Source organism: Bactrocera oleae, chromosome 2 (genome assembly GCF_042242935.1).
Source record: "Bactrocera oleae isolate idBacOlea1 chromosome 2, idBacOlea1, whole genome shotgun sequence".
Lineage (NCBI taxonomy): Eukaryota > Metazoa > Arthropoda > Insecta > Diptera > Tephritidae > Bactrocera > Bactrocera oleae.
In genome coordinates this window covers 16327437-16353940 of record NC_091536.1, presented here as the reverse complement: position 1 = coordinate 16353940, position 26504 = coordinate 16327437, and the positions used below count along the sequence as shown (strand labels likewise).

The window sequence follows — 26504 nt, the reverse complement described above, 5'->3', positions numbered from 1 at the left end:
TATATTGCTCAGATGATGGGATCAGCATATAGCTGTTACACAAATTGGCCTATCAAAATAAAGATAAAGATTTTTTTTTAACCATTTATGCTATTAGAAGTCCACCTGTGCAGTTGTTATCTGAAAAATTTACTCAGATGTTGTGGTAGTGCTTAAGGTAATTTTCCATGCGAAATGATAAGGTATCTCTCAACAAAAAAGTTTTCCATACAATAACTTGATTCCGATCGTTCAGTTTGTATGACAGCTATATGCTATAGTGGTCTATAATCGGCCGTTTCGACAAATGAGCAGATTCCTGAAAAGAAAATGATGTGTGCAAAATTTTAGAGCGATAGCTCAAATACTGAGAAACTTGTTCGCGTATAATATATACAGACAGAAGGACGGACAGACAGACGGATATGGCTAAATCGACTGAGCTCGTCACGCTAATCATTTATATATACATTTTATAGGCGCTTCGACGTTTCTTTCTTCACAAAATTTGCATAATCTGCAAGGTTACCGCACAAGCTTGCATACTTTTTGCTGTAGGCGAATATTTAAGCGAAGCAGATATGTATGGAAAACTCTAAACTGAAAGCCACACTACACGACTGGACATTGCCACCACTGCGGTGGTGTGTGCAAAATTTTACGGCCGATAAAAAATTTACATCTCTCCGTTTTTTTTTACGCTGGGCTCAGAACGCTCTATTGGCCGTATCAAAAGCTTTGCTTGCATAAACCAAAGATTCTAGTTGAAATCCCACATGTGCGCTCGTACACTTTCTCGACATCTGCCAGTTTCCATTTGGTTTCATAATCGCTGCGGTAAGCGCTATGAAAAACGCATGAACTGTGGCATAACTACAAGGAAAGGCAACGTCAAAAAAAAAAAAAACGCGGCAGGGAGAGATAGTGAGCAGATATACACCAGCAAAAATTCAGTTTATAAAATGCCAAGTCAGCCAGTCAGTCAATTGAATCACTAGAAGGGGCAAAAAAGAAACCTGCCACATTCTTGAGTGAATAAAAGTTTACCACACACACACATACACACATGCAAATACTCACGCATCGCATAAACTAAGCAAATTAAAGTGCACATAACTTCACGCACAAGCTACGGAAGAATTTCCTAGCAGAGAACGTTGTATGCGTAACAAAAACTTGATTCTATGTGTAGAAACACACAAACTTGCATAAGAGCACATATTCGTATATGGTATACATGTGAGGGATGTATGCGAATATAGATAGGTTAGGTTTGGTGGCCATCTATGCGATAAACAAATATGTTTGTGGGTATACTAAACTTTTTTTCAACTCTGCTTTTTATTCTACGTATGCTTTTTTGCTCAGTGCTTTCAGTGTCTCACTTCACATGAATAGTATATTTCAGCTATTTATTATCTTTGAAAAGTGAGCCTTTTGAGTACATAGCTTTGCTGCTTAATTTTAGAAAGCCTTTTTCAAAACTCCTACATATTTTTTAATTAGCGTTCGGTTTCATAGTTTTTGCTCGCTCAAAATTGAAATAAAATTGAAATAAAATGAACGCATGAAAGAATAGTGCTCATTTTGCGTGACGTAATCAAGTTAGAAACATTCTTTGCTAATAATTGCTTTACAATTTTTTTTAAACACGTTTTTATTTAATACGGAATTTGAGTCACTTACCCTTTGATTCAATATTATTTCAGGTAATATGTGATATCTGAGTTATTCTTCTCCTTTCTTAAATTAAGTCAAATTTTATTGCACTTAAGCTTTATGATGCTGGTCCTTGCAACTCATTTTTTATCTGTTGAAATTTTTATCATCTGATCTAGGTTCTAATAAAGCTATCGTATAAATGTAATATGCAATAGGGTATATAACTGAAAGTTATTCAAATGTTTCGCACAACCAGGGAGAGAGAAGTATGCAACATTTTGTCAAAGGTCAAGAATAGTTTTTACTTTGCCCTACCACTGTTTGACAATACACAGTAACACATTTTTTGTGTCCTGAACAAGATATATTAAGTATGCCACGAAGTTTGTAACACCCAGCAGTAAGCGTCGGTAAAAAATCAACTATATATGTATGTTATATATATAAATGATCAGCGTTTTCGATCGGACAGCTGTAATATATAGCTGTTATGCAAATAGCGGATTAATACTACTTTTAATTTTCCTTTAACTAAAACTTTTTCCAAGTTCGAATTTAAAATTTAGATATTAACTGAAAGTAGGTTTTGGAAACTGAAAAAGCAATGCTATATGCAACCAGCTAAAACAGATGTATGATTTTTAAGGAAAACATCAAGATGCTTTGTGGTTTTTAAATGATAAAATGCAATTTATAAGGAGAAGCAAAATTATTTTGAAAACAAAAAAATATGTGTGCAATAATGTTCAAGTACGAATAAATGTCCCGCACCACCAGCTTGATTTCTCGCATGGATTATTCATTTGCACACTTTCGAACGTTTGAAGTATATACAGGTTGGTTGAAAAGTTTCGGCGCTCGAAATGAAAAATACTGTTTTTGGTACGCAATATATTTTTGTATTCAATATAATTTCCTTTAACTTCTATACACTTATTCCAATGATTCTTTAATAATTTTTTGTCATCTTTATAATGACTTTACGGAAGCTCTGATTTTTCGTTGAATTAGTATTTTTTTTTTATATACTAGGTACCATTGTAAAACTAAATAAAAAAAAAACAAAAATTAAAAAAAAATTCGTTGATTTTTTTCATTTTTAAAACACATTAATTAGCCATGTAAAATATGAAGTACTTATTCGTTTAAGATACCTATGGCAGTAACAATTTCACACTTAGTCAAACTTGGATCTTCACTAACAATATTATGAGCTTGCTCGATGATTTCTGGTGCGTTTGCGGTTTCTCTTCGTCTCTTCGTCTTCAAGCCTGGTACGACCACGTTTCAATTCACCAGCCCAAAATTCAAAGGTGTGTTTTGAAGATGAGGCCTTCTTATACGCTTCTAATAATTCTTCATAAATTTCCTTTGATTTTAAACCTTTCAAAACAACGAATCTAAATACTGCGCGATATTAAATTTTTTCTATTTTAAAAAATACTCTGACACGCCGATTTCAACTGGCTTGTAGCAAAGATTTAATTGACAAAATGAGTTTTAACCTTGCATGTGTTCTCAAGACAAATATACCAACTTGAGAAAAAAGATTTGGAGCTATTGGTGAGTACTGTTCAGCCAACCTGTATGTTAAAGGGTGTTGTGTGTGCGTCTGCACGCTTAAGTGTATGACCGATTGGCTTATAGAGAACCATGTTACCATTCTGAACTTTGCTTCCGTCCCGCGTGACGACAAACGCGCAAAAACATTCAATTGCGCTGGTGTGTGTTTTTGTATGTTGCTGAGTACATATTTATTTTTTAACTCATGCAAAGTGTTGAAAACTTTTCGCTTTCGGTCGCAACGCGCACGGAAACATTTTGACATGAAAAAAAAACCGAATCACATATCACTCATTCTGTATGCATATGTTTGTAGGCGTTATGCGTGTTTGAGAGTGCCAACATATATGTATGTATGTGTCTGTGTGTGTTTGTATCACTCGGTAGCGTATGTAAATGTGTGCTATGGAAAGTAAAGCGAAAGCACATGTGGGAAAGGAAAATTCTGAAGTGAAATGCCGTGAAACTTTTGTCATCGTCGTCGTCGTCGTCGCCATCAGCTGAAATAGGCAATTCGAGTATTTGTGTGCACTTTGTCAGCACCGAAGCCGGAAGGATACAGCACCAAAAAGTTGTACTTTGACAAGCAGTTGTTGGCTAAATGTGCTCTCGAAATGAATTCGAAAATGCTCACTTCAGCGGCGGGTTATTTCAAAGTTTCCACTTCGTTGTTTATGTTTTCGTGCGCTCAAAGCACAAAAGTTGTGCAATTTCCAGCATTCTCGCGCAAAATCGCAATTGCCAAGAGCAAAGCTAATCTTCGCTCGAATGTTGTATTTATTTTTGCGACTTGCCATTTCAGCAGCATTTTATTTTCATGCTGGTAATTTAGTTTTTGTTTTTGTAGTATTCAAAACAATGCGCAGTGTTGCTTGAAAAAGTGAAAACACAATTAGGCATGCTCGAGCCCACTAACGAAGACGTTAAATGGAAAAGGTGCGAATTTCTGGTATAAGCGCGTGAGCAATTGAGCTGCTCGGCGTTAAGTGAAACTTTTCGAATCTAAAATGCTGTACTAACTGTGCTAAAAGAGTGTGCAATGTAAATGAAATAATTTAAGTTTTCATTGTCAGCACAAAGGTGAGTTTAAACTTGGCTAAGGTAGCTCGTCTGCATTGCCGCTGAATAAATGTAACGAAGGCAACAACTGACTTATTTAGATACGATATCTGTTGAGATTATTATTATATTATTTAAATATTAGGGAGGTCTCAAGTTTTTCGAACTATTGCAAATAAACAACAGTTAAGTATGAGGAGAACTCAAGCGCCTTGAAAAATAATAGCTGCGTTCCTCTAACAAAATTCGAAGAATATAAAAGGCGGTTGGTTATACTCATAGTATGTACGCGTACATAGTCTAGTAAAAATTGTTCTTTCAGGTTTGATGGGCATTTCTGCTATGTGTTTGGTGAGCCTAACACTTAATTCGTATATGTACTGTCAACAATTGGGTTGCCTGAAGAAAGCAATCGCCAAGAAGCAGCCAGCCTTGGGCAAAGGAGAGCAATTGTATACCATCTTGATAACGTACGACTACATACATACATCGATAGTCACTTACTAGATTTTATAGTTTCACATTCCCCTCTAGCGACGTTAATAAACAAATTTTTCGTGTATGGAAAAACGTGCTTGAAAAAAATTAAACGACATTGCATGAACAATAAGTGAATTCTTGGGGTGCCAAAAATTATTATAAGCTAATTTTTTGATAAAAAAAGAATTCTTGACGTAAACCGAGAGCCATATATATTATAAAATATATACCATATAATATATAGTATATAAGATCAGAAACTACTAGGTGGCCACTAAAAACTATGAGCAATTAATTAGGAGTGATTTTTAATGACTACGATTTCACCTCGATAGAATTGATCACTCTATTTCTGAATTTACCATTTTTTGTCTAACAAGTTTCAGATAACAGAAATGTGGAACTCTATCTGAAAGATGGTTGCGTTGAAAATTTGTACTGTAAGACATCAAGTATAATCCCAGAGGTTATAAAGCAAACGATCGTAAGCTTTCTTGCCATTTTTCAGGCAATTGACTACGAATGGTTTGGAATTTTTCCAGAAATTTATCATAGTACATAAACCGATAAGAGGCGCACGCTGTATACTTTGTGACCAGAAATTTTCCGGAAATTGTCATTTAAACTGCCCGCACTGAATATTTGCCAGCACTTTTTTTGTTAAGTTGGTAGCACTATACTTACTTACTATGCCATAAATGTGCGCGATCTGTTAACCAGTTCTCAATGGTCTTTTGCGATTTGGAAAAAAATACTAAACAAAGAATTTGTATAACATTATAACATTTTGTATTTCGAACCAAATTTCGTGTAGAAAAAGCTTATGGTTAATCTATTATATCGAAAACACAAGTTTACGACTGGTAAAAAGTATTTAAGGCTGATCGAGAAACCGTGCGTGACATGCCTCGTTCCGGTCATCCTTCGATGTTTACCACTGACGATAATATCAAAAATGTAAAGGAAATTGTGCTTGAAAATCGTCATGCGAGTATTAGAGAGATAGCACGTAAGCTAAACATTGGTCGTGAAGCAGCTCGTTTGATTTTTACCGATAATTTGGGCATGAGACGCGTCAATGCTCGGCTTGTTGCAAAAGAGCTGAATTTTTTGCAAAAAGACTACAGTTGTGAACGATTTTGTTGTCAAAACTTAACACTCCGTGGAACCCGTTTCGACTCGATTGAGGCCGTAAACATGCCTACAAAGCATGTTTCCATGATTGGAAAAAGAGGTGGCATACTTGTATGTGTATCGCTTCAGAAGGAGCATATTTTGAAGGCGACAAAAAAAAATTGATAACAATTAAAAGTTTTTCGTTTTATTGTCAATTTCCGAAAAATTTCTGGTCACAAGATATGTATTTTATGTCGCAGACAAGAAAGTTAACTTTGTTATTCAGATACTAATAAAATCTGATTTTCATAAATCGAACTTAGCTTGTTTGAATTTGGGGACTCAAAATGTGTTACTGCGCTGTTGTTCATCGATGATTGTTTGGTACGGAAAATCTAGCGTTCAATATTATTTACTTACTTGCTTACTTGTGCATAAACATGAGCTTGTACAACTGTTTGCTATATGTTTTAATATTTATTCTTGCACCCACAGAAAACATTGCAATTTTTTTTTTTTATAAACACATCTTGGATTGTGAATGTAGCCAGCAAGCAAAAATGTATATATATATATATTTTTTTTTATATATTCATATTATATATGTACAATATATTTGCAATATGTACATTTTTTGTTTATGTATAACACCAACGGGCTAACATTCATTTATAATGTATATAAAGTCGGCAACCAAAGAGACACTTGCAGATGCTCAAGGTTTACCCGAACGACTTACGGTAACTGGCACAAGAGCGCAGTAAGAGGCAAAGAAGCATGGGAAGGACTCTTAAAGTATGCTAGCCAATTACACAGCATTAAAGTACAGAATGCGGCAAGGGACAAAGCGACCGCTACTGTACTAGTATGTGCGGTTGTGTGCTAGATTGTACCGTGCTGGTTCTCGTATTATGCTGCTCGTGCTATGTGCTTGTATGCACAATAGAAATTTAACACACTTCAAGGAAGAGAAATCCAATTACAGCAACAACAGCGCTAACGCAGCTTGATGATGACAGTGCCGCTAGTGCTTGTAATACAACTTGTTGTTTCGTGTATGCGCGTGTCGATGTTGTTTTTGTGCTTTTTTTGTTCGTTCGTGTGTGTGCTTTGCATTTTGGCCATAGTGCATTTCAGCATTGTAGTGATAATTGCTATTGGATACTCATTTTACTTTAGCAAGTGTGTGTGTTGCTGGAAAAGAACAATGACTGGCACGCCTGAAACTGTCCGAGAAATTTGCTGTTGCCTCCTGCATTCCTGCATATCTGTTTTGGACAAACACACACACACACATACATACGAACATACATATATATATATATGTATATATACATTTGCACTTGAAATGAGCTTGGCGTTGTGAGTGCGTGTCTGTTGTGAAGTATGCAAGCGTTCTTGCAGTTGGCATGTATGAGGAAGCTAATTGGATGCTCTTTTCGAAACTCTCTTCCGCACTCAGGCAATAATCTATGCGGAAATGTAAAACTTGCACCGGTCTTTGCTTTTACTTATTGGCTTTTGGATAACACACTGTAGGGGTTTAGGTAGGTTTTTGAATTATCCTATACCTCTTCAGCACTGCTGCTCGTTGTGAGGCCATTAATGCTGCTTATGCGTTTAATTGCTTCAAGGAATTTCATTGTGCTATTTCAATTTATGAGTACTTTACTACTACTCCACTTTACTGCTTTATCTTTTCCTCTTATCGACGCTCTAGGTGATTAGAATCGAGTGCTGGGTGTTCAGAGAGATTTGCATTTATTTCGGAATTAGGATAAAAAGAAATGAACACTCACAGTGGTGCACCCATTACAAAGGAAAACAACATGGGAATTTTCAAATTTCTGCGGGATAAAGTCGTAAAGTGGCACGGTCATTTTTCGTAAATACTCATAACTCAAAGATCGACTTGAATAAAATGTGCAACGTGCGTATGATGTTTTTTGTAATTAGAGAGCGAAAGTAGCAATCGTTTGAATTCCAGAAGCTGGCTTTAGTTTACAGGGAATATGTCAAGCATTAGGAAGTGTAATAAAATTTTGGTTACTCTGTTTTGCTAATGTTATATAATAAAAATGGTGACATCGCTTCACATTTATATACTCGTTCACCCTCAGTTCACGAACATATCGTCATCCGCTGAATTGGTTAACTTTTCAAAACGTTGCTAAAATATAAGACGGCCTTTTCATTTGGGCGCCCAAATGTATACAATAGTTTTATACCACTACATTAATCTCTCATATGTAACGAATATTCATATATGCTGTTTAAATTTAACATAAATATATCTAAAAATTTGTGTCAAAAAACGGAAAGAAAAAATAATCAAACTGTTTCTAAACAAGTAAGGAAGGGCTAAGTTCGGATGTAACCGAACATTTTATACTCTCGCAAAGTCAAATGGTATACTCGTTTGAGATTTCTTTGTGGATTGACTGATATTTTCGGTAGAAGGTCAACTATAGGCACTGGGGTCCACATATTTAGTACTTAGGGGCTTGAACAGTTTTGGTTCGATTTAGAAAATTTTTGGTCACAAGGTGGCATACCTTAAACGTATTATTCACGCAAAGTTTTACGCCGATATAATCATTGTTGCTTGATTTGCATAGTGGAAAGTGAAAGAATCAAGTGGTATTTAAAATGGTGTCATATGGAAAATAGGCGTGGTTGTAATCCGATTTCGCCCATTTTCGCACTATGACATAGAAACATGAAAAGAACGTTATGCACCGAATTTGGTTGAAATCGGTTAAGCAAATCTCAAGATATGGGTTTTCACCTAAAAGTGGGCTGTGCCACGCCCACTGTCTAATTTTGAACGCGGTTCCTATTTATTTTATTTTTTTTTAAATTTAATGTCTCTGGCGTGTTTAGTGCTTGATTTATCGCGCTTTTAGTAGTTCTTAACAGTACCGTTATATAGGGAGTGGGCGGAGTTGCCACCCGATTTCAACTATTTTCACACCGTCAATAGAAGTGCTAAAAACATTTGCTTCCAGTGAGTTTTGTTATTATAGCATTAGCGGTTTAGGAGATATGCACATTAAACCTATTAGAGGCGGGACCACGCCCACTTTTAAAAAAAAAATTTTAACTGCAGATGCCCCTCCCTAATGTGATCCTGTGTACCAAATAACAGTCTTGTATCTTATTGCGGAGCTTAGTTATGGCAAGTTATTTGTTTTTGATTAATGGCGTTTTGTGGGCGTGGCAGTGGTCCGATTACGCCCATCTGCTATACCAACCGTCTCACGGTACCATGAAACATGTCTACCAAGTTTCATAAAGATATCTCAATTTTTACTCAAGTTAGAGCTTGCACGGACGGACGGACAGACGGACAGACGGACGGACAGACGGACGGACGGACAGACAGTCACCCGGATTTCAACTCGTCTCTTCATCCTGATCATTTATATATATATAACCCTATATCTAACTCGATTAGTTTTAGGTGATACAAACAACCGTTAGGTGAACAAAACTATTATACTCTGTAGCAACAGGTTGCGAGAGTATAAAAATCACAACTTCTTTACGATGGTGTGTGAACTGTGTTGAATAATAATATTGAAAATTTTAAAAAATGTGATTTTGTTGAAATCGACACTATTGCCTGGTACAAATTTTTATGTTTTTTTATGTTCACTAATGGTGTTCGATAATTGACTTCATTGATGGTTTTCATATCGTTTTAGATAGAACACAGTCAAGTTAACTGAGTTTGTCGGTCAAGAAGACTCACAAGCTTTTGCTGAACTCTTAAATTTACCACAAGGAATGAAAAAGAGCTTTAGGCTATCGAAACAAAAACTTTAATCTAAAAACTTTAATCTAAAGCTATCGAGTGTCTGTGCAATTTTACTCAAGTAAATATGCCTTTAATAGCCCCACAATTAACCACCCCAATTTCTCGTAGAAGATAATAAATTCATTCCTTCATGCCTAAATAGAAAGAGTAATTGGATTTGAGTAGCACAAAGTGAAAGCAAAAAGGAAGAAAAAATTCACAATTATTATAGAAAGAAAAGAGGAGAACAAAATAAAAGACAATAAAAGCACAAGTTGGCATACACACACTCACCAAGTATAATACAGTTACATATGCATGTAAGAAATTAGCAACGTAACCCAATTATTTTCTACTTTCCCCTTTAAGCACTACAGCTTAACTAACTCACACACTCACGCATCGTATGACTTTAAATTGCTTCGATGCTGAAGCAAAGCAAAAGCTGCTTAATTGAAATGACAAAATGACATACCCGTAACGGCAGCTGCATATATAAAGTTGCTAGAAAATACTCAAGCTAGGGGTGAAAGTGGAAGATGAGGGGTTTTAGAAGACAATGCTGTCACTTCTTATTCTTAAACTTAACTAACAGTGGATTTAAATATTTCTTACTAATTTACAAACAAGTAGTGCTATTGCAAATCATTTTTAAAAATACGCACTTCATTTTCATTTTTGCTTTCACCTTCAGTTGCGCATAGCTCTGGCATTTACATACACCCACATTAAATATAGTATAAAGATAATAAAGTAGTATAAATAAAGTAAGCGTGTATTCTGTATATACATATATATTTAGTATATTTACTATGTATGTGTATGTGCCTTTGCTTTGACGTTGTACAGTGTGTGCTATTTTTTTTTTTTTTTTAATTTTGTCCTCTCTAATTTTCCACTGCTACGCTTTTCATTTCGCGCATTTCATATTTTTGCACATTTTGCACTCACATCTTCGGTGAATGCACAGTAGCTTAAACTGCGTAAAGTATTGCTTAAATAATTTTAAAACTGTAAAATCATTATGATGAAGAAAATGAAGCTTAAAATTTCTAATTTTCTAGCAAAACATACACTGATAAAATTTTTTACTTTTTTGTTGTTATTTTAATAACATGAAGCACTTCTAAAATAGTTGCCAAAAGCATGTTACCTACGTGCCTAATGTGCTTAATTGGCTATCGATCGCTGTCCATTTCGATACTTAGAATTCATAGAAACTCAAGAAACTTATGCGCTCTTTGTTTTTGCGACCAAAAGTAAATAAAAAAAAATTTTAAATTATTGTAACCAAAGCATTTGACTAATGATTGTTTTTGTATGAGCATAAAATAGCGTTAAAATAATTGAGAGAGCAGCTTTTGTGCTTGCTATAAGTAAGGGAATATTCATCGGGATTTTGTCCGTTAACATAATTGCGACTATTTCGCACTTATAAATTTTTAAAATTAGTAGTTGTTGTTGTAGTTGTATGAAACATTCTCAAAAGAGTGTATATTATAGAAAATCGTTCCAAGGGGAATTTCTTGTACTGTTTTAAACTCAGGTTCGAGCTGCTTGTGAGTACTTGACAGCTTTGCGGGATCTAGATAGTACAAATTCTTGGATCCAAATCTTTTAGCAAACAAAAATCGCCAAGCGTTAAAAAACACGTCTAACCTTAACGGCTGCTACAGACAAAGTAAGCAATGAATACAGCTGAAAATTTAAGCAAACTTACAGGGACATATATATTAGTATACATTTTTTTTTTTTTTGTAATTGAACTCTACAAGCACTCGAAGTTTAAAAATTTCCGTTATTTTTTTAACATACCTCGTATATGTACAACATTCAAACATGTATTTTGAGTTACTGTATAAAAGAGGCACTACTTTTCATATTTGAAATGAAGTTTTAGTTGGTTTGGTTTTGCAAAGTGACATATTGCATCTCCCTGAGAGGAACTCTCTACAAGCAAGTCGAATCACCGGCTCTTTCTAAATATTAAAGTCTCCAAATAGTTATCGAAAGTGTTTCCAAATTGTGTTTTAAATAAATATTTACAACATACTTGAACCTACCCGTACTACTGTAACGCGTTGTCGCCTTTGTCATCACTTCTACTGTTGCGCATTTCATAAATTTTGCATATGCTTGCATTATCTTGACAGCGGTGAATGTCAACTGCATAAATTCAGGCGCATTAATGTCACCGCCACTGGAACCAGTGGCCTAGTTTCTAGCCGCACCACCAACATGTTGGAGTGTAGAAGCCATTTAGGCGAGCTAGTGAATGCGAGGAAACTGCTTTGCATACGCTATGCCCCGTATGCCATATCAATATGCTGCCACCAAATAATGCAACCATGAATATATATATGTGGGTGTGGGTGAGTGAACTTGCTTTTATACTAATACAAATGTATGAGTATATGTGTGTGTGTGTTCGGGTAACCTATTTGCCGTGCCGTGACATTTCGCCAACAACACCGTGCAGAATAGAAGATATGGCTGCCATTGCCCTGATTTCAGCGCTGAGCACAAACGTAAATATGAGCGCACACATACAACTACAGTGCAGCCTTATTTAATATGTGTATGTACGCGATTAGAGGAAGAGCAGCGCGTCCAAATCACATTAAATATGTATACGATCGTAGAGCTGCTGGTATGAGACTGCTACATTGGTGATGTGGCATGCAGCAAATTGCATTGTTGGCGTTTCACTTTTTCATTCGTTCGCTCAATCACAGTTTAACTAACTAACTGTCTGTCTGTCTGTCTGGTTGCTTCTTGGCGCCGGATGTCGACACACTGCTGTGACTGTTGCAGCAACGAAGCTGCTGCTGCCCAGATATAAAGGAATAAAGCACCTTTGTTGCTGTTGTTATCATTATTATCATGCTTGTTATGACGGAGATGGCACCATCAGCACATGACGCATAAGGTGGAGCTTTAAATTGGCGCTTCGCCTCTGCTCGAATGTAATCAAGCGTATATTGTTATTCTGACCCACAAATTTTGAATTCTCTGCTGAATATATAATAAATTCATTGTGTGTGATTCTATATGCATAAGCAAGTATGTATACATACACATAGGTATATATGTGATATGCACGTTTGTAGTGAGACAAAGCGCAGGCGTTTGGAAATCTTTTTAAATGTGGGTATATATAGATGCTTAAAATTAAGCTTATATAAGTTAGAGTAAACTAAAAGGCGCAGTAATATTAACTGTTGAAAGTGTTCGTGCATATTTAAATACAATTTAATTCGTTGGACATTTCAGCGCTTGTCTGCATACGTTTTTTTATTAATTTAAGAACGATAGCGATATTTTAAAAATTTATATATTATTTTAGTTATCATTCTGCTCAGTTTTATTCCTAAGTTTTAACAAAAATTTAAATTAATTTTTCTTTATTTAGTCACATACGCGTACATGAGTATACTCTAAATACTGAATATATATTTTGAAATATTTTATAATCGCTTTTAGGCTTTTTAGGTTTATATTTTCCCTTCTTTTTGCATGCATAATATATTTCACGCAAATGTTACTCATACGCACCGTCACCCTAGATGTATAATGTAGAATGAAAATATTTTAATATTTAAGAGTAAAAATGCAGGTAGAAATGAGTTTACTATTAAAATAACAATACCTCAAAGATGAGCTACCAATGCTTACGCCAAAAAAGTATTTAAAATTTACAACAAATGTGGTTAATATTTCGGTAGTATATAAATATATTTTCAAAAATTATTTCCGATGAAACCTATGAAAACAAAAATGTCATAAAGCATAAAATATATAAGAAAGGCAAGCATGAAGCGCTTACTATAAGTGACTGCCATCAATTAAAATAATTTTATATAAACTTAAATTTAAGCTTAAAGTTAAGATTCACGTTTTAGACGTGATATCAATGAAATTTTATTTTTTAGTTTCATTCTTTTTTACAAAGAAGTCTTGAACTTAGATGAGCATATGTAAACAAAGCATTTTGCCACGCTGTTCATAAACTAATGCGCATTTAAAATATTTACACAAAAGTAGAATAGCACATAAAAACGCGTTAAGAAACCACAATGGCAGACCATTAAAAATTATACAATGAAAATGTTGCCAACCTGCCAAACTTCCGCTAACACTGCTGCTGCCTTTCTCGGTTGTGTATTGTTGTAAACAATTCTAACACAGCTATTTGCGTTTTGACTCTTTGACACTTCCGCATACATACACACACAGCAACAGAACTTAGTAAGCAAATATTTGCGATGTCACATGAGCCAAAAATGTTGCTAAATACAATCTTGAGGCAATTTGCTTAGTTCGAAAAAAAAAATTATACAAATGATAACGCGCAGTTTGCTGTGGTTTTTGATATTACTTTTTCATTTTGTACAAGTTTTTTACGTATTATATTTTTCATAAATATATATCTTACTTAATAGATTTGGCATATCTTTTATTATACGGTGACGTAAAGCTTTTTTAACCGTACACTTCAACTGAGAAAAGGTGTCTGTTGCAAGCAGATGTAAACAATTTGGTTGCATGGTGTGATAGAAATAATTTGCCATTTAATATCAATAAATGCAGCCCTCTCCTTATGTAATACAGCACCATAGCCTACAGCACGTTTTTAACTATGTTGATTTGGGAGTCAATATGGACTCTAGGCTTAATTTTTGTCTTCATATTGACACCATGGTCTTAAAAGCAAAAGCTGTCCTCAGTTTTATTAAACGTTGGTCTAAAGAATTTAGAGATCCGTATATTACTAAAACACTTTATACAACTTTGGTTAGACCTATATTGGAATACGGCTCTGTTGTATGGAACCCTAGCTACCAAATCCATTCTGACAAGTTAAATTCTGTTCAAAAATAATTTTCACTTTTCACCCTGAGGGCTTTTCCGATGGGATTCTAGGGTAAGTCTACCTCCATACACTAGTCGCTTAAAACTTATAAATCTACCTACACTTTCTAGTCGTAGGTAAATGCTTGGCATAGTATTCTTAGTGAAAATCTTGAATGGAACAGTTTGCAGTTCTTTTCACCTGTCTGAAATTAAATTTTATATCCCGGTTCGCTTTTCGAAGCGGTAGATCAAATTTCGAACTGAACGAACCATGTCATGATTTTAATTCTCACTCCAGCACATTTGACTTACTTGACTCGCTGCCCAAAATTGAAAAGACTTTATTGTTTTCTCTTAATAAATGAGAATGTAAACATTGTTATTGTATCGCAACTATAAGTCTTAGCTGTTGAAAATTTTTGCTTCTGTAGCTGAGCAATTTTAGATCAACACTTAAAAAACTCGCTTGCCTTTTCTGACTCGGCTAATTCCGCACGTATACGGATTGCGTACCTCGCGTCGGTTGGGCGGGAGGCGGGTAATCGTTGGATTATTACTATTATTATTAACGGAGTTAGTTGCTCATTGGGTACACATAAAATTACTTATTGACTACAAAAATACGCTTGAAAATCAGCTTTCCGAAATTTTACTGTACAAGTTTCTTTAAACGCTCGTGTCGCGCTTCCAAGTTCCATAATTTTTTACAGTTATTTAATTAAAATATTTGAAAACACACATAAATTGAAGTGAAATCCACAGTGTGTAGACGATTAGGCGTGAGTTTTGGCAAAGTATGCGCACAACAATGCTAAATATGAACTGCCGCAACCTACAGACAAACACACACACACATACATGCGGCTAAACTTTCATTTTACTACACACTTTATTACATGCGAAAGATAAATATGTTTATGCTAAGCGTGTGTGTGCGTACGCTTAAAAGTGATAAAATTGCCTGTGCTTGTTTTCGATTATCACTTGCTTTAGGTCTGAGTGTTACTTACGTACACACACGTCCCCTGATAACCGCCAGCGGCACATTGCTGCGCACTCCCACAGCTTAAAGTGTTGACATCCTCTTGTCGTCTTTCGCTGCTGCTATTGTTGTCTACGCTCAGTAAATATACACGCTTGAGCCTATAGAATTAGAGACGAATGCTTTCGAAAACGCACTTTTTCCCCAGAGCTATATATGCACATATGTACATATAAGTGTTTGTGTTAGTGTGCAGACTTAGTCGCCTACACCGCAGCCTTGCCTTGTTTCTCTGCTTCCCCGGGGAAATTTATCTTAATGTTATTTCAAAACTTTCACTTGTAGAATTATTTCGTCTTTACTTAAACGAAAGTTGACACAACTAAAGACATTACACAACATATTACTTGTCCGTATGAATAAACGCAATTTCCTGCTGACATTTCTGTATATACTCAGTTGGTTGGCTTGTGTGCGCCGTGCAACGTCTGTCGGCAACTTGGCCTCCAGTTGCGAAAATTTGTTTTAGTACAAAGTAAAGCAAATTGTTATTATTTAGTTCATATTTGTTTTTGTGATTGCTGTTTGTGCAACATTTCGTTTTTTTTTTTTTGGTTTTTTTCGGTGGAACATGTATATTCGTTTTTTTAACTAGGTAGATGCTGCTGCGGTCTGGCGCTCATGCACCAACCTTTTCAACCAACCAACCATATGCAAATGTATGCAAATTTGGTTTAAATGTGTAGGTGTGTCCTGTGGTCAGTGATAAGGACAAGATGTATGAAGAGTGAAAGCAGCATAAAGTATCTGTATATATCCATATGAAATTTTCTACAAGTTCCTATCTCTCCAAGTAGCGGCTCATGTGTCGGAACCGCCGATATCGGACCACTTTAGCATATAATTGCCATACAAACTGAGCGATCGGAATCAAGTGCTTGTATGAAAAACTTTTCTACTTCTTTTGACGAGATATCGTAAGGAAACTCAGCAAGGATTGTTGTCCGATGTAGCGCTAAAATTTCTGAAACAAATTTCCAAATCGAACCGCTATATCACATAGCTGCCATACAAATTGAACCGTCAAAATCCAACTCTTGCATGGAAACTTATTTATTTCCAAAAAGTATTTCAACTCTAAGTTAAAATTTTTGCTTGTGTTTTTGTTTTAAATTCATAATTACAGGTTTTATAATTTTTTTTCCTTTTTTATATTTTAAAAACTAAATACTATGCCTTTAACTAAGCTTGGAAAGAAAGCAATATTTTTGTTGCTCGTTAATATATCAATTAAATTTCAGGCTTTGCATATTGATATCAATAATATTTAAATGAAAAATTAATTTAACTTCTGATTCCAACAATAATAAAAACTATTAATTTCACCAAAAAGATTGGACAGTGCGTATGAGTAACATATATCGATTAGAGCTCGCAAAAGTGGTGCTTGCCAAAGAAAAAACCAAAAACTACGGCTACTTTTGACTTCTCGTTATACCTAAATATCCAAGCTAAAATATTCCCTCAGCGTAGCTGGCCAACAGTCGTCGAACCATAAAAGGCCAGCGAATTCAGCAATCGTTAAGCTCTAAAACTAAACGGGTATAGAGAAAATATTCAATGCTATCAGCAGGCGGCTTTTCAATATAATCCAAAGCTTGCAGCTCCTTTAGTTTAATGCTAAAAGAGTCTGTATTTCACAAAATTATATAAATAAGAATACATTTTAAGAAATCATGTGACATTTTAATGATACCCTTAGCGAGTGAATGCGAAGAGTAAATAATTCATGCAGATTTATTGCCATGTACTTTAATATTTTAAATAATTCCCAATAGGACAAATATGCATACACTTAAAAAACTCTTAACCAGCTGCATTTTATATGCTTAATATAAACCAGATACTTACCACCTGAATAGGTTTAACAATAAATCTCATAAAAAAAACAATATTTATGATTTACATAGATAGGCAAAGGCAGGGCTTAATCAATCATGGCAATCCATAAGGACTGCCGAGTAAATAGGCACTAAATTCCTGTTTGCTTAGCTCAACAAAAGCACAACCATTTATTATTAAACAAACACTTATTGTTTATTCTTACCTTTCCGCTAAAATGAAGCTAACATTTCTTGTTTTTCTTTTCTTCACTCTCACGCTTTCTTTGTAGATAAATTCGGAGAGCAAATAAGCAAATGAACCATAACAATAAATCGCAAGTCCTTTGAGAGAATGCTAAAACGATAGAATGGCAGCATAGTGCCATTGTTGTGTTGTGCAAAAGCGAATGGTGAAACTGGAGCAAATATAAATAAGAGGCGCAAACATAACGACAACGCAGCCAAGCGGCAAAAAAGGCGCAAGCAATGTTGAATGACCGAACAATTCAAAAGTAAAAAAGTGGTGCGGCCGAGTGAAGTGTACAAATATAAATAAATAGTGGAGTGAGTGTACTTACAAACATACCATATGTACGAAAATATATGTAGAAATATATATAAATGTGTATGCATGCAGCGACAGGCTAATCCGGCAGGACCAAGAAAAACTTATCGATAATCGTAGCAAGGATATCTACATTAGCTACGTAAATGAACTGAAAAGGCCAAAGTGTGCAAAGCAAATAGCGAAAAACAATAAGAAACAACTACAAAAACAACAAAAACTAAGCTAACAACTAAAACACCAATAAAAAGAGCTTTTCGAACAAAAGCGGTGCAAATACAGCAAGCGCCAAATAACAAAGTTTAAAAACACAGCAACAACACTTGAGCGCACCAACGAACACGAAAGCCATAAAAGTGGCGAAGTGGCAAAGTGGCAGTCAAACTATGAGCAGCGCGCAATAAAACTTGAAGTCAGTTTATTTGTGCGACTATCGACGCAATCTACAACGACGAGGGGGTGTGCGTGTAGAAGCCTAAAGTGACGCTTGCCAACTGTCATACACGCACACACAGAAAGATTTGTTGCAAAAAAAAAACAAGTGAGCCAAGCGCACTGAAGTGCCACTGAAAATTCGTAAAACATAAAACAATCGTAAAGCAGGCCGTCTACAACGCTGCTAGAGCGCGAAGCGGCGCACAGGTCTTACAGCCCATTCACTGGGTCAATAAAATTGTGCAATATAATTTTATACAAATATTTTGTTATTGTTTCAATTTTTATGACACATTATTTATGGGCTGTAGATTCAGCTTTTTCGAAAAGGAAGTGGCACAAATAGACTGTGCAGCAATAAAATGAACTAAAATAAATGCGCGCACACACACACATACACATACAGTAATAAATAAAATACTATAACAAAACGGCATTATGCTGACGTGAAAAATATTCAAACTGACAGTGGCAGCATGATAGTGATAAGTAAGGCTGACAGTCATCATAATAATTACTTTCGCACCCTCAACAAAAGCAACATTAATAACAATAATAACAAAAACAATAAGAATAACAACAATACTAGTAATAGTAATAAGAATAACAACAACAAATCATTGTTAACCCCACTAGCGTCAGCGTTTGCAGATTGTGACAGCTATTGTTGCAACAACAGCCTAGACTGTCAGTTGGTGGCACATAGCGTGAGCATGCGGCATATTCAGCGGCAGCGCAGTGCAATGAACTGAGGTGCGGGGAGTTGACGTTATTTCCGTGTGAATAGAGAAGAATTTAGTGCAGAAATCCGCAATGCGAATACAACTATTTCCCAGTCCCAACGCCAATAACAACAACGACAACTATGTCCATTACACAAACACAACTGAGTGAGTGCAACAGTGGCGTAAAGTAGAAGGACAAAGTAAGCCTGAAAAAACACATACAAATATATATATATATATATATATCGAAAGTGCCAAGCAACAGTAAGGCAGAGCGTTAGCTGCGCGCCAGCGTCCGTTATAAAAGAAATTTTGTGAAATTGTGAATACCAAGGCGCCACAGCAGCGTCAGTAGTAGTAGCAGCAGTAACCGTTGCATTAACTAACACACACACACACAAACACCGGCAGAGCGGCAGTGCAGCGGTAGACAGCATGCATTCGCGCCAGCCAGACGTGCGCGCGCCAATGTGGCAACAGCTGCTACCAGCTGTCATTTTCTCGCTGCTTAGCATAGGTAAGTGAAAAGTGCATGTTGAATACATTAATAAATACATAATTTGCGAAACTAAGGCGGAATGAAATAAACTTTTAGCGCCAGTAACTTGAATGACATTTAAATTGCTTGCAGCCTGCAACTCTCACACACACATACGCACAAGTGTGGCTAATAGCCACTGTTGTTGCTGTAATGACGACGAAGCTATTTGTCTTCAGTGGTTGAAGTGAAAAAAGAAATCCATAAATTAGCGCATGTATCTGAAGCGTTCATGCTTATTTATGTGCGCGCAATGAAGCTGTCAGTTTTGCTAGTTTGCAGCGCACCTGATTTTTTAGACAACTTCTCTTTGTGTTGCTGCAAGCTCTCGCTATCTCTTCATTATTATAGTATGCGTTAAGCTTGTCATTTGCTGGAGAATTAATTAAATTGTGACTGCAACAGAAATCGTATACCTTTTCATAAAAGGTTTTTGTGCTAGTGGTTATCAAAATTTTCAACTCAAATATGTGTAAGCTTCTTGAAAATAATTGAGAAATGTATATTTTTTTTTAAAGGAACAAAAAACTAGTTTTACTACTGACGGTGAGACCCATAGCGCAGTTCGACGCATGCAGTTCCTTAGAGGACTATCGATTGTATACCGCTGTGCAATGATGACATTTCATCGATAGGCACATATCGATGAACAGTTTTCGGAGTCATTAATTTACTTTGCGAAGAGCTTTAGCAGTCACAAATATGTGTCAACGATATATATATCTCTCATGTTTCTTTGATGCGCTTAAAATATCAGCCATATCTATCAAACACATTTTACGGTTATCTAAGACCGTTTGGTGAATTTTTTAAAGGCTTTCGTTTGCTCATAAAACCTGTACAGAATTTTACAAACCATTTACGAATGCTCTGAATTACTCTGCTTTGCACAAAATCCAGACAAGCTCCTCAAGCTTATGTGTGGTCATATTATATGACAGCCTAAATTACGATTATTGGAAAAAAGTTTCATACAAGAACTTGGTTTTGATCATTCAGTTTCTGTCGTAGCCGCATGTTATAGTGACTCGATCTAAGCAATTTCTGCAGAGATTATACCGTTTTCTTGGATAATAATCTATGCCAAATTTCGTGAGGACACCGCGACAAATAAAAAACGTTTTCCATACAAGAACATGAGTTCGATGTTCGGGCAGTTTGTACAGCAGCTATATGCAATAACAATCGGATCTGAACAATCAGATAAAAAAATTTGTAGGTCAATGTACTGTGGATTATGTATCTTTAGAATATGCACACAAATTTGATAGCGATCGGGCCATTTGTTAACGAGTAATCACTCAAACAAATTTGAGATAAACGTCTTTAAAGCCAAACTGATGGCGTTGATTTTACTGAGCGGCTACACCTTAGAAGGCTGTAACTAAAAATTATTTGAGATATCGTTTTAAAATAAAAAAAAATGTTGTTCTTAAAGGTATATTCTATAAAAATGAAAAACAAAAAAAAAATTTGATTTGTTTTAGTTGCACACTAAACGTCTGTCTAATTAATTAAAATTGTTATTTATCATTTACCACCCCTCATGAACTTGACAAAACAGAATCAAAAAATTTCGCTGCCAATAAATGAACTTTAAATATAAACGAATTGTATTTCAAATAACTATATTACAGTTATATTTTATTTAAAAAATTAATACGTATACTACTTAAATTCACATGTTTATTTTTCGTTAAGTTTTAAATAGCGCCACATAAAAACAAAAAATTCAAAATTTGCACGGAATTTATTATTGAATTTGTAATGCGTGCACAACCCAAAATTACAAAATATTTCATTATTAAGAAACATTAGTTCAGCTTTCATACCCTTTATGGCAATTTAAGCTTCTCGTAGCAATAAAATAAATTTTCACTAGCTTCAGCCGACTCTTGTATAACAGCATAATATTAACTTTAAACGACTATTTATAACTGCTATAAATATTGATTTACTGCATATGAAACTGAAAGGATGTCTGAAGTAAAATTTATTTTATTAGCGCAACAAAGCATATTAAAGTGCATAAATTATGGCAGCGTAAGCCAGGCGAACATTTATAGCTACAAATTGGACAAATATCAAATATGCAACCAAATGTCTATTTATGATAATTGACGCCGCCCAACGAACGTCACTTCACTTGCATGTATGTATGTGTTTATGCGTTGGAAACAATGGCTAGACTTCAATTGATTTCAATTTATGCATACCAACACCAATATATACATACGTGTACACCAAAACGGTTACATTTTGCCCTACAAATAGACACAAATGAACATACACATACCCAATCATATGCAGAAATTATTGCTGTCTCCGCTATGCGATCGCACAAAAACAAAACACCTAATAGCGCATGGCATTGGACAGTGTTGCACTAATTGCGTTACTTCGATGGCCTAAACGCTTACACATATGTACATACAAATACTTGCAAGCAACATAAAGCAAAGTGTAGAGTGCATACCCAAACGCTTGTTTTACAACAAGTGACGCATTGTAAAATGCTAAATTGTGCACATTGTCGAGATTTATTGTGGCGGACAAGCGAAAGCTGAGCTAAGCTAAGCGATGTGGAGTTGCGAGTTGAGTGCGATGAGTGCAAGCCCCACTGCGCTCAACAACAAAGGCCGGAAATTGCTGTGCACACATAACCTTTTGGCGTGCCAACATTTTTCACAATACATACATAGCGCTTTCATTTCAAAATGTTTTATAGCCTCTGAAGTGTTGCAAACGTGAACTGACCGAAAGCAGTGGTAAGGGTGGCGCAAACTGAAAGTGACATAAAAATTTTATGAATTTTGCTAAGGCGACAGTTGCGACGCTATGAGCGGTTTATTAGAAGTCCACTTTTACTTTTCACATTAATTTAAAAGTTACTCATACGCCACGGCACACCAATATTTCTTTATTTTCGTACGTGCTTATGTAGTTGGCGATACTTTTGGATTGCGTAAAGAGTAAACCCTTAATATAAAATTTAATGAAAAAAATTTTAGTGAGGTTATATGTATTAAGTAGCTTTTTTAAAAATTATTTTTTAACGAATATTTATAGCGAATTAAATTCATAATATACAACTCGTGGTTTGTTTCAATTTAAAAGTATAAGACGTTCATGAGTTTCTTTTGAAAAAAAAACGTATCCTATTACACCTTCACTTGTAAAAGAGTAATAGCTGAAAATCGATTTTAGTTTTAATAACCACATTACACCCCAAAGCGGGAATATTAAGTTTGCCACGAAACTTGTAACTCAGAATGAAACATCGGACACCTCATAAAATATATATCTACATGATCAGTGTGACGAGGTGAGTCGAAGTGGCTATATCCACCTGTCTTTCCGCCCGTCCGTTTGTCTCTATATATATTACGCAGGCAAGTCCCTCAGTTTTTAAGATATCGATCAGAAATATTCCACACGTTCCTTTCTCTCCAAAAATCTACTCAATTGTCGGATTTGCCGATATCGGAACACTTCAGCGTATTGCTAAAAGCTGAACGATAGAACTAAAGAGCTTTTAAGGAATTTGACGAGATATCTTCAAGAAATTAAGAATGGATTATTACCTGATGCAGTTATGCATTCTCCGAAGAAATTGTTTAGATCGGATTGCTATAGCATAGAGCTTCCATACAAACTGAACGATTGGAACCAAGTGTGTCTATGTAAAACTTTTTTATTTGATGCGATTACTTCACGAAATATTACATGAATAATTGCTTAAGGCAACGGTACAATCTCCGAACAAATTATTCAGATGGAGTCGCTTATACTAGATGCAGTACGAACTGACCAATCAAATTTCTTCTAAGGAAGTTTTGTATATGTGAGAGGTATTATAGCTTTCGCGAAGAGTGTATGGCAACCGAAGTTGCCGTTTCTTCTTGTTTTTATTTATTTTTTTTATTTTATAGTTTAAAAAGTGAAAATTACTTGGAGATAAGAATGATACTTAGATAAGAATGAAGTCTTTGAAAAGGTCAATTGAATATCTTTGTTGCTAGCTATACTTTTTGGTACTACAATGATATAAAAGTAATATAATATGCTGCTAAATGGAGTTTAATATGGCAACTGCTCAATTTCTAGCCTAGAAGTGACTAATGCCGATTTGTCAGATATGTTTAACAATTCAGCTAAAATCTTTATGTCTAACATTTGCCACTTAACTCGTTTTTGTAAAAACACATTAGGTATTTGCCACAAAAAAAAAAAAACTTAAGCGAAAACAGTGCTAAAGACCCAGCAACAATGCTGAAACATAAATCAAACAAATAGCTAACACTTCAAGCAAATAAATGGAAATAAATGATGGATACCAATAAGCAGCATCACAAAAGTAGAACGGCGAGGGCAGCTGACGTAAGATTTCGTAGAAAAGCATTGGTTGAGTCGCTGAGCTATACAATCAAATATGAGAATCATAGATATGTATATGTGCATCTAAAAGCAAAAATTCGCGATAAAGAAAGCTATATTACGAAATTCTGCCAAATTTTGCATTCAACTGAAATATTTTTCACTCGGAATAAGATTGAAAGCGTATGCATCTGTTTATAAAGGGTGCACGTTTAGAATAGTTAAATATTTCAACATATTTTGTTTTTTTTTGTAATTTATTTGTAATGCTTCACGCTCAACATTGCAACTTTCCGAAATAAAATATATCAAAATTATATTTGGAAATTCTAGTAGCAAAATTAACCACAAGTAGAAATAAAAACAAATACATAAATGTTATATTTATATTTTAAAAATTATATTTAAACACCCTTTATAAATGTAATATACGCTGATAGACTATATGCACGCTTAAGCTTCTCTTCTGCATACGGTTTCAGCGAAAAATCATACGCCATGGTGCACTTAAGGTATGTCTTCTGATCGGAATACCAAAAATGTATCGCTATAAAACTTTATATAAGCAAACTTCTTACACACGATTTCAAGCACATGCGTACCTCCCATGTTGTATTTGAGAAATATGCTTTACACATATTTCCATCTTCTGCAAGTAATTTCAGTTGTATTGAATTTTGGCTCGACATTATCTGCCTTTTCGGGCTGGCTTTCGAAATTGCATGCAAAATTGATTTATTTGTGTAAGGTTATTTGCTTTTTCTACTTCAATCTCATATTCTACTTGGTTTCTTCAGCACTTTTCTTCGTTCTACTTTACATACACTGGTCTGCAGCAGCTCGCCGTATTTATATGTGTATGTTTGCGCCATTTTATATGCTGCAAGTACGAGCAATATTTTAAGCGTTAAGCGCATGCAGAAGTTCCAGTTTCAAACATAGTTCGCCGGTTTGCTTAATTGAAATAAATTGCAGCTAATTGTGCAAGTTTAAGCTGAATCCCTGATTTATGGAACTAGAGCTGCCAGCGTTGGCATTACAGTCAAAATATTTTACATATTTGGTTATTCTGTTTCTATTACTAAAAAAAACTTTAAACCGCAGTTTTTTCTTTAAATTCCAAACGTAACTTTGCGGCAACACGACTCATAATGTCTATAAATTAATAAAAAATAGCATAATTTTGGAATTTTTATATAATAGAAAAAAAATCATATAGGCTTCGAGTGATAGCCATATGTGAAATTTTCAGGAATTTTCGCTCTTTTTGAAAACATTTGTATAAAACAAAGGTGTACATGCTTTTTAATACCGCACTAGGAATGTTGTAGCAGCAGACTTTATGCGTATATATATTTTAAAGCAGTACTTAAGTGCCTGCCAATATTTCGAATTTCTTAACTTATATTTGTTTTCAACTATTTACGTTCTAATAAACCGTTCAGTTTTTAAAATATCGATCTGATATTTTGCTCACGTCTTTATCTCCCTAAGGAGCTGGCTATTTGTCAGAACCATCGATATCAGATCACTACAGCATATACCTGAGACACCTTACAAATTAACTCACCAAAGTCACCTCCCAGAATGGCAAACTTTTTTAATTCTCAAAAAATATCGGCATAATTTGGCAAAAATTACTGCTTAAGCAAAGCAAGTTTAGTGTGCTTTTTATAGCTTGCTGCAAGTTTTTGAGGATAAGTTTGTTTAAAATGGAAACTTCTCTTTATACTCCGAAAGAAGAAAAAGTCACACGGAGCCATGTCTGGCAAATATGAAGGCTGAGCATTGTCTTTTTGGTTAAGAATTCACGAACAAATTCTTTGATCCACAGTTTTTAGCAAAAGAAATTCGCAATGCTAAAAAACCACCGCTAACCTTAATGGCAATGAATGCAGCTCAAAGTTTTATCGTACTTCAGAGGCATATACATCAGCATAATAAAAAAAAAAATTACAATTAAACTCTCCAAACCCTTAAAACTTTAATTTCCAAATTCCCGTTATTTTTTGAACACGCCTCGTATTTCATGTTTTTATAATCTTTTTCTAACAAGATAACATGCGAAAAATAGAATCATCGAAACATTTGTTTTCTTTGCGAAATATGTTTGATATTAATCAACTTGAGTGTGACTGAAATGCCTATCGTAAAAGTTACTCATACGCACCCTACTCCCACATTTTTTGTGAAGAGTAACTTATTTATTCATTTCGAAAAATAGTGTGGTTAAATCACAATTTCTACCGAAATAAAAGCTATATTGAGTGTTTATGCTTTTTTCTAAAAATTATATTGTAATATAAGCGTAGTTTCAAAAGTCATTATAAATATTAATATTACAGAACTGAGATTTTGCACTAGTCTTTTTAACCACAAGAAGCTGCCCATTTGTCGAAACCGTCCATATCGGACGACTATAGCATAAAGCTGCCATACAAACTGAATGACAAGATCACGTATCATATACTAAGAGGACATTTAATA

At 35.0% G+C, this 26504-nt stretch overlaps 1 protein-coding gene across 1 annotated transcript in view; it reads left to right on the top strand.

Annotated features, from left to right (window-relative positions):
- Positions 1 to 26504, top strand: part of dpr11 (defective proboscis extension response 11) — a 181910-nt gene that overhangs the window by 58806 nt on the left and 96600 nt on the right. Inside the window, exon 2 of the mRNA XM_036378037.2 lies at positions 17668 to 19619. Coding sequence (XP_036233930.1) covers positions 19538 to 19619 — 82 coding nt within the window. The 5' untranslated portion in view covers positions 17668 to 19537. The remainder of the gene's footprint in view (positions 1 to 17667; positions 19620 to 26504) is intronic.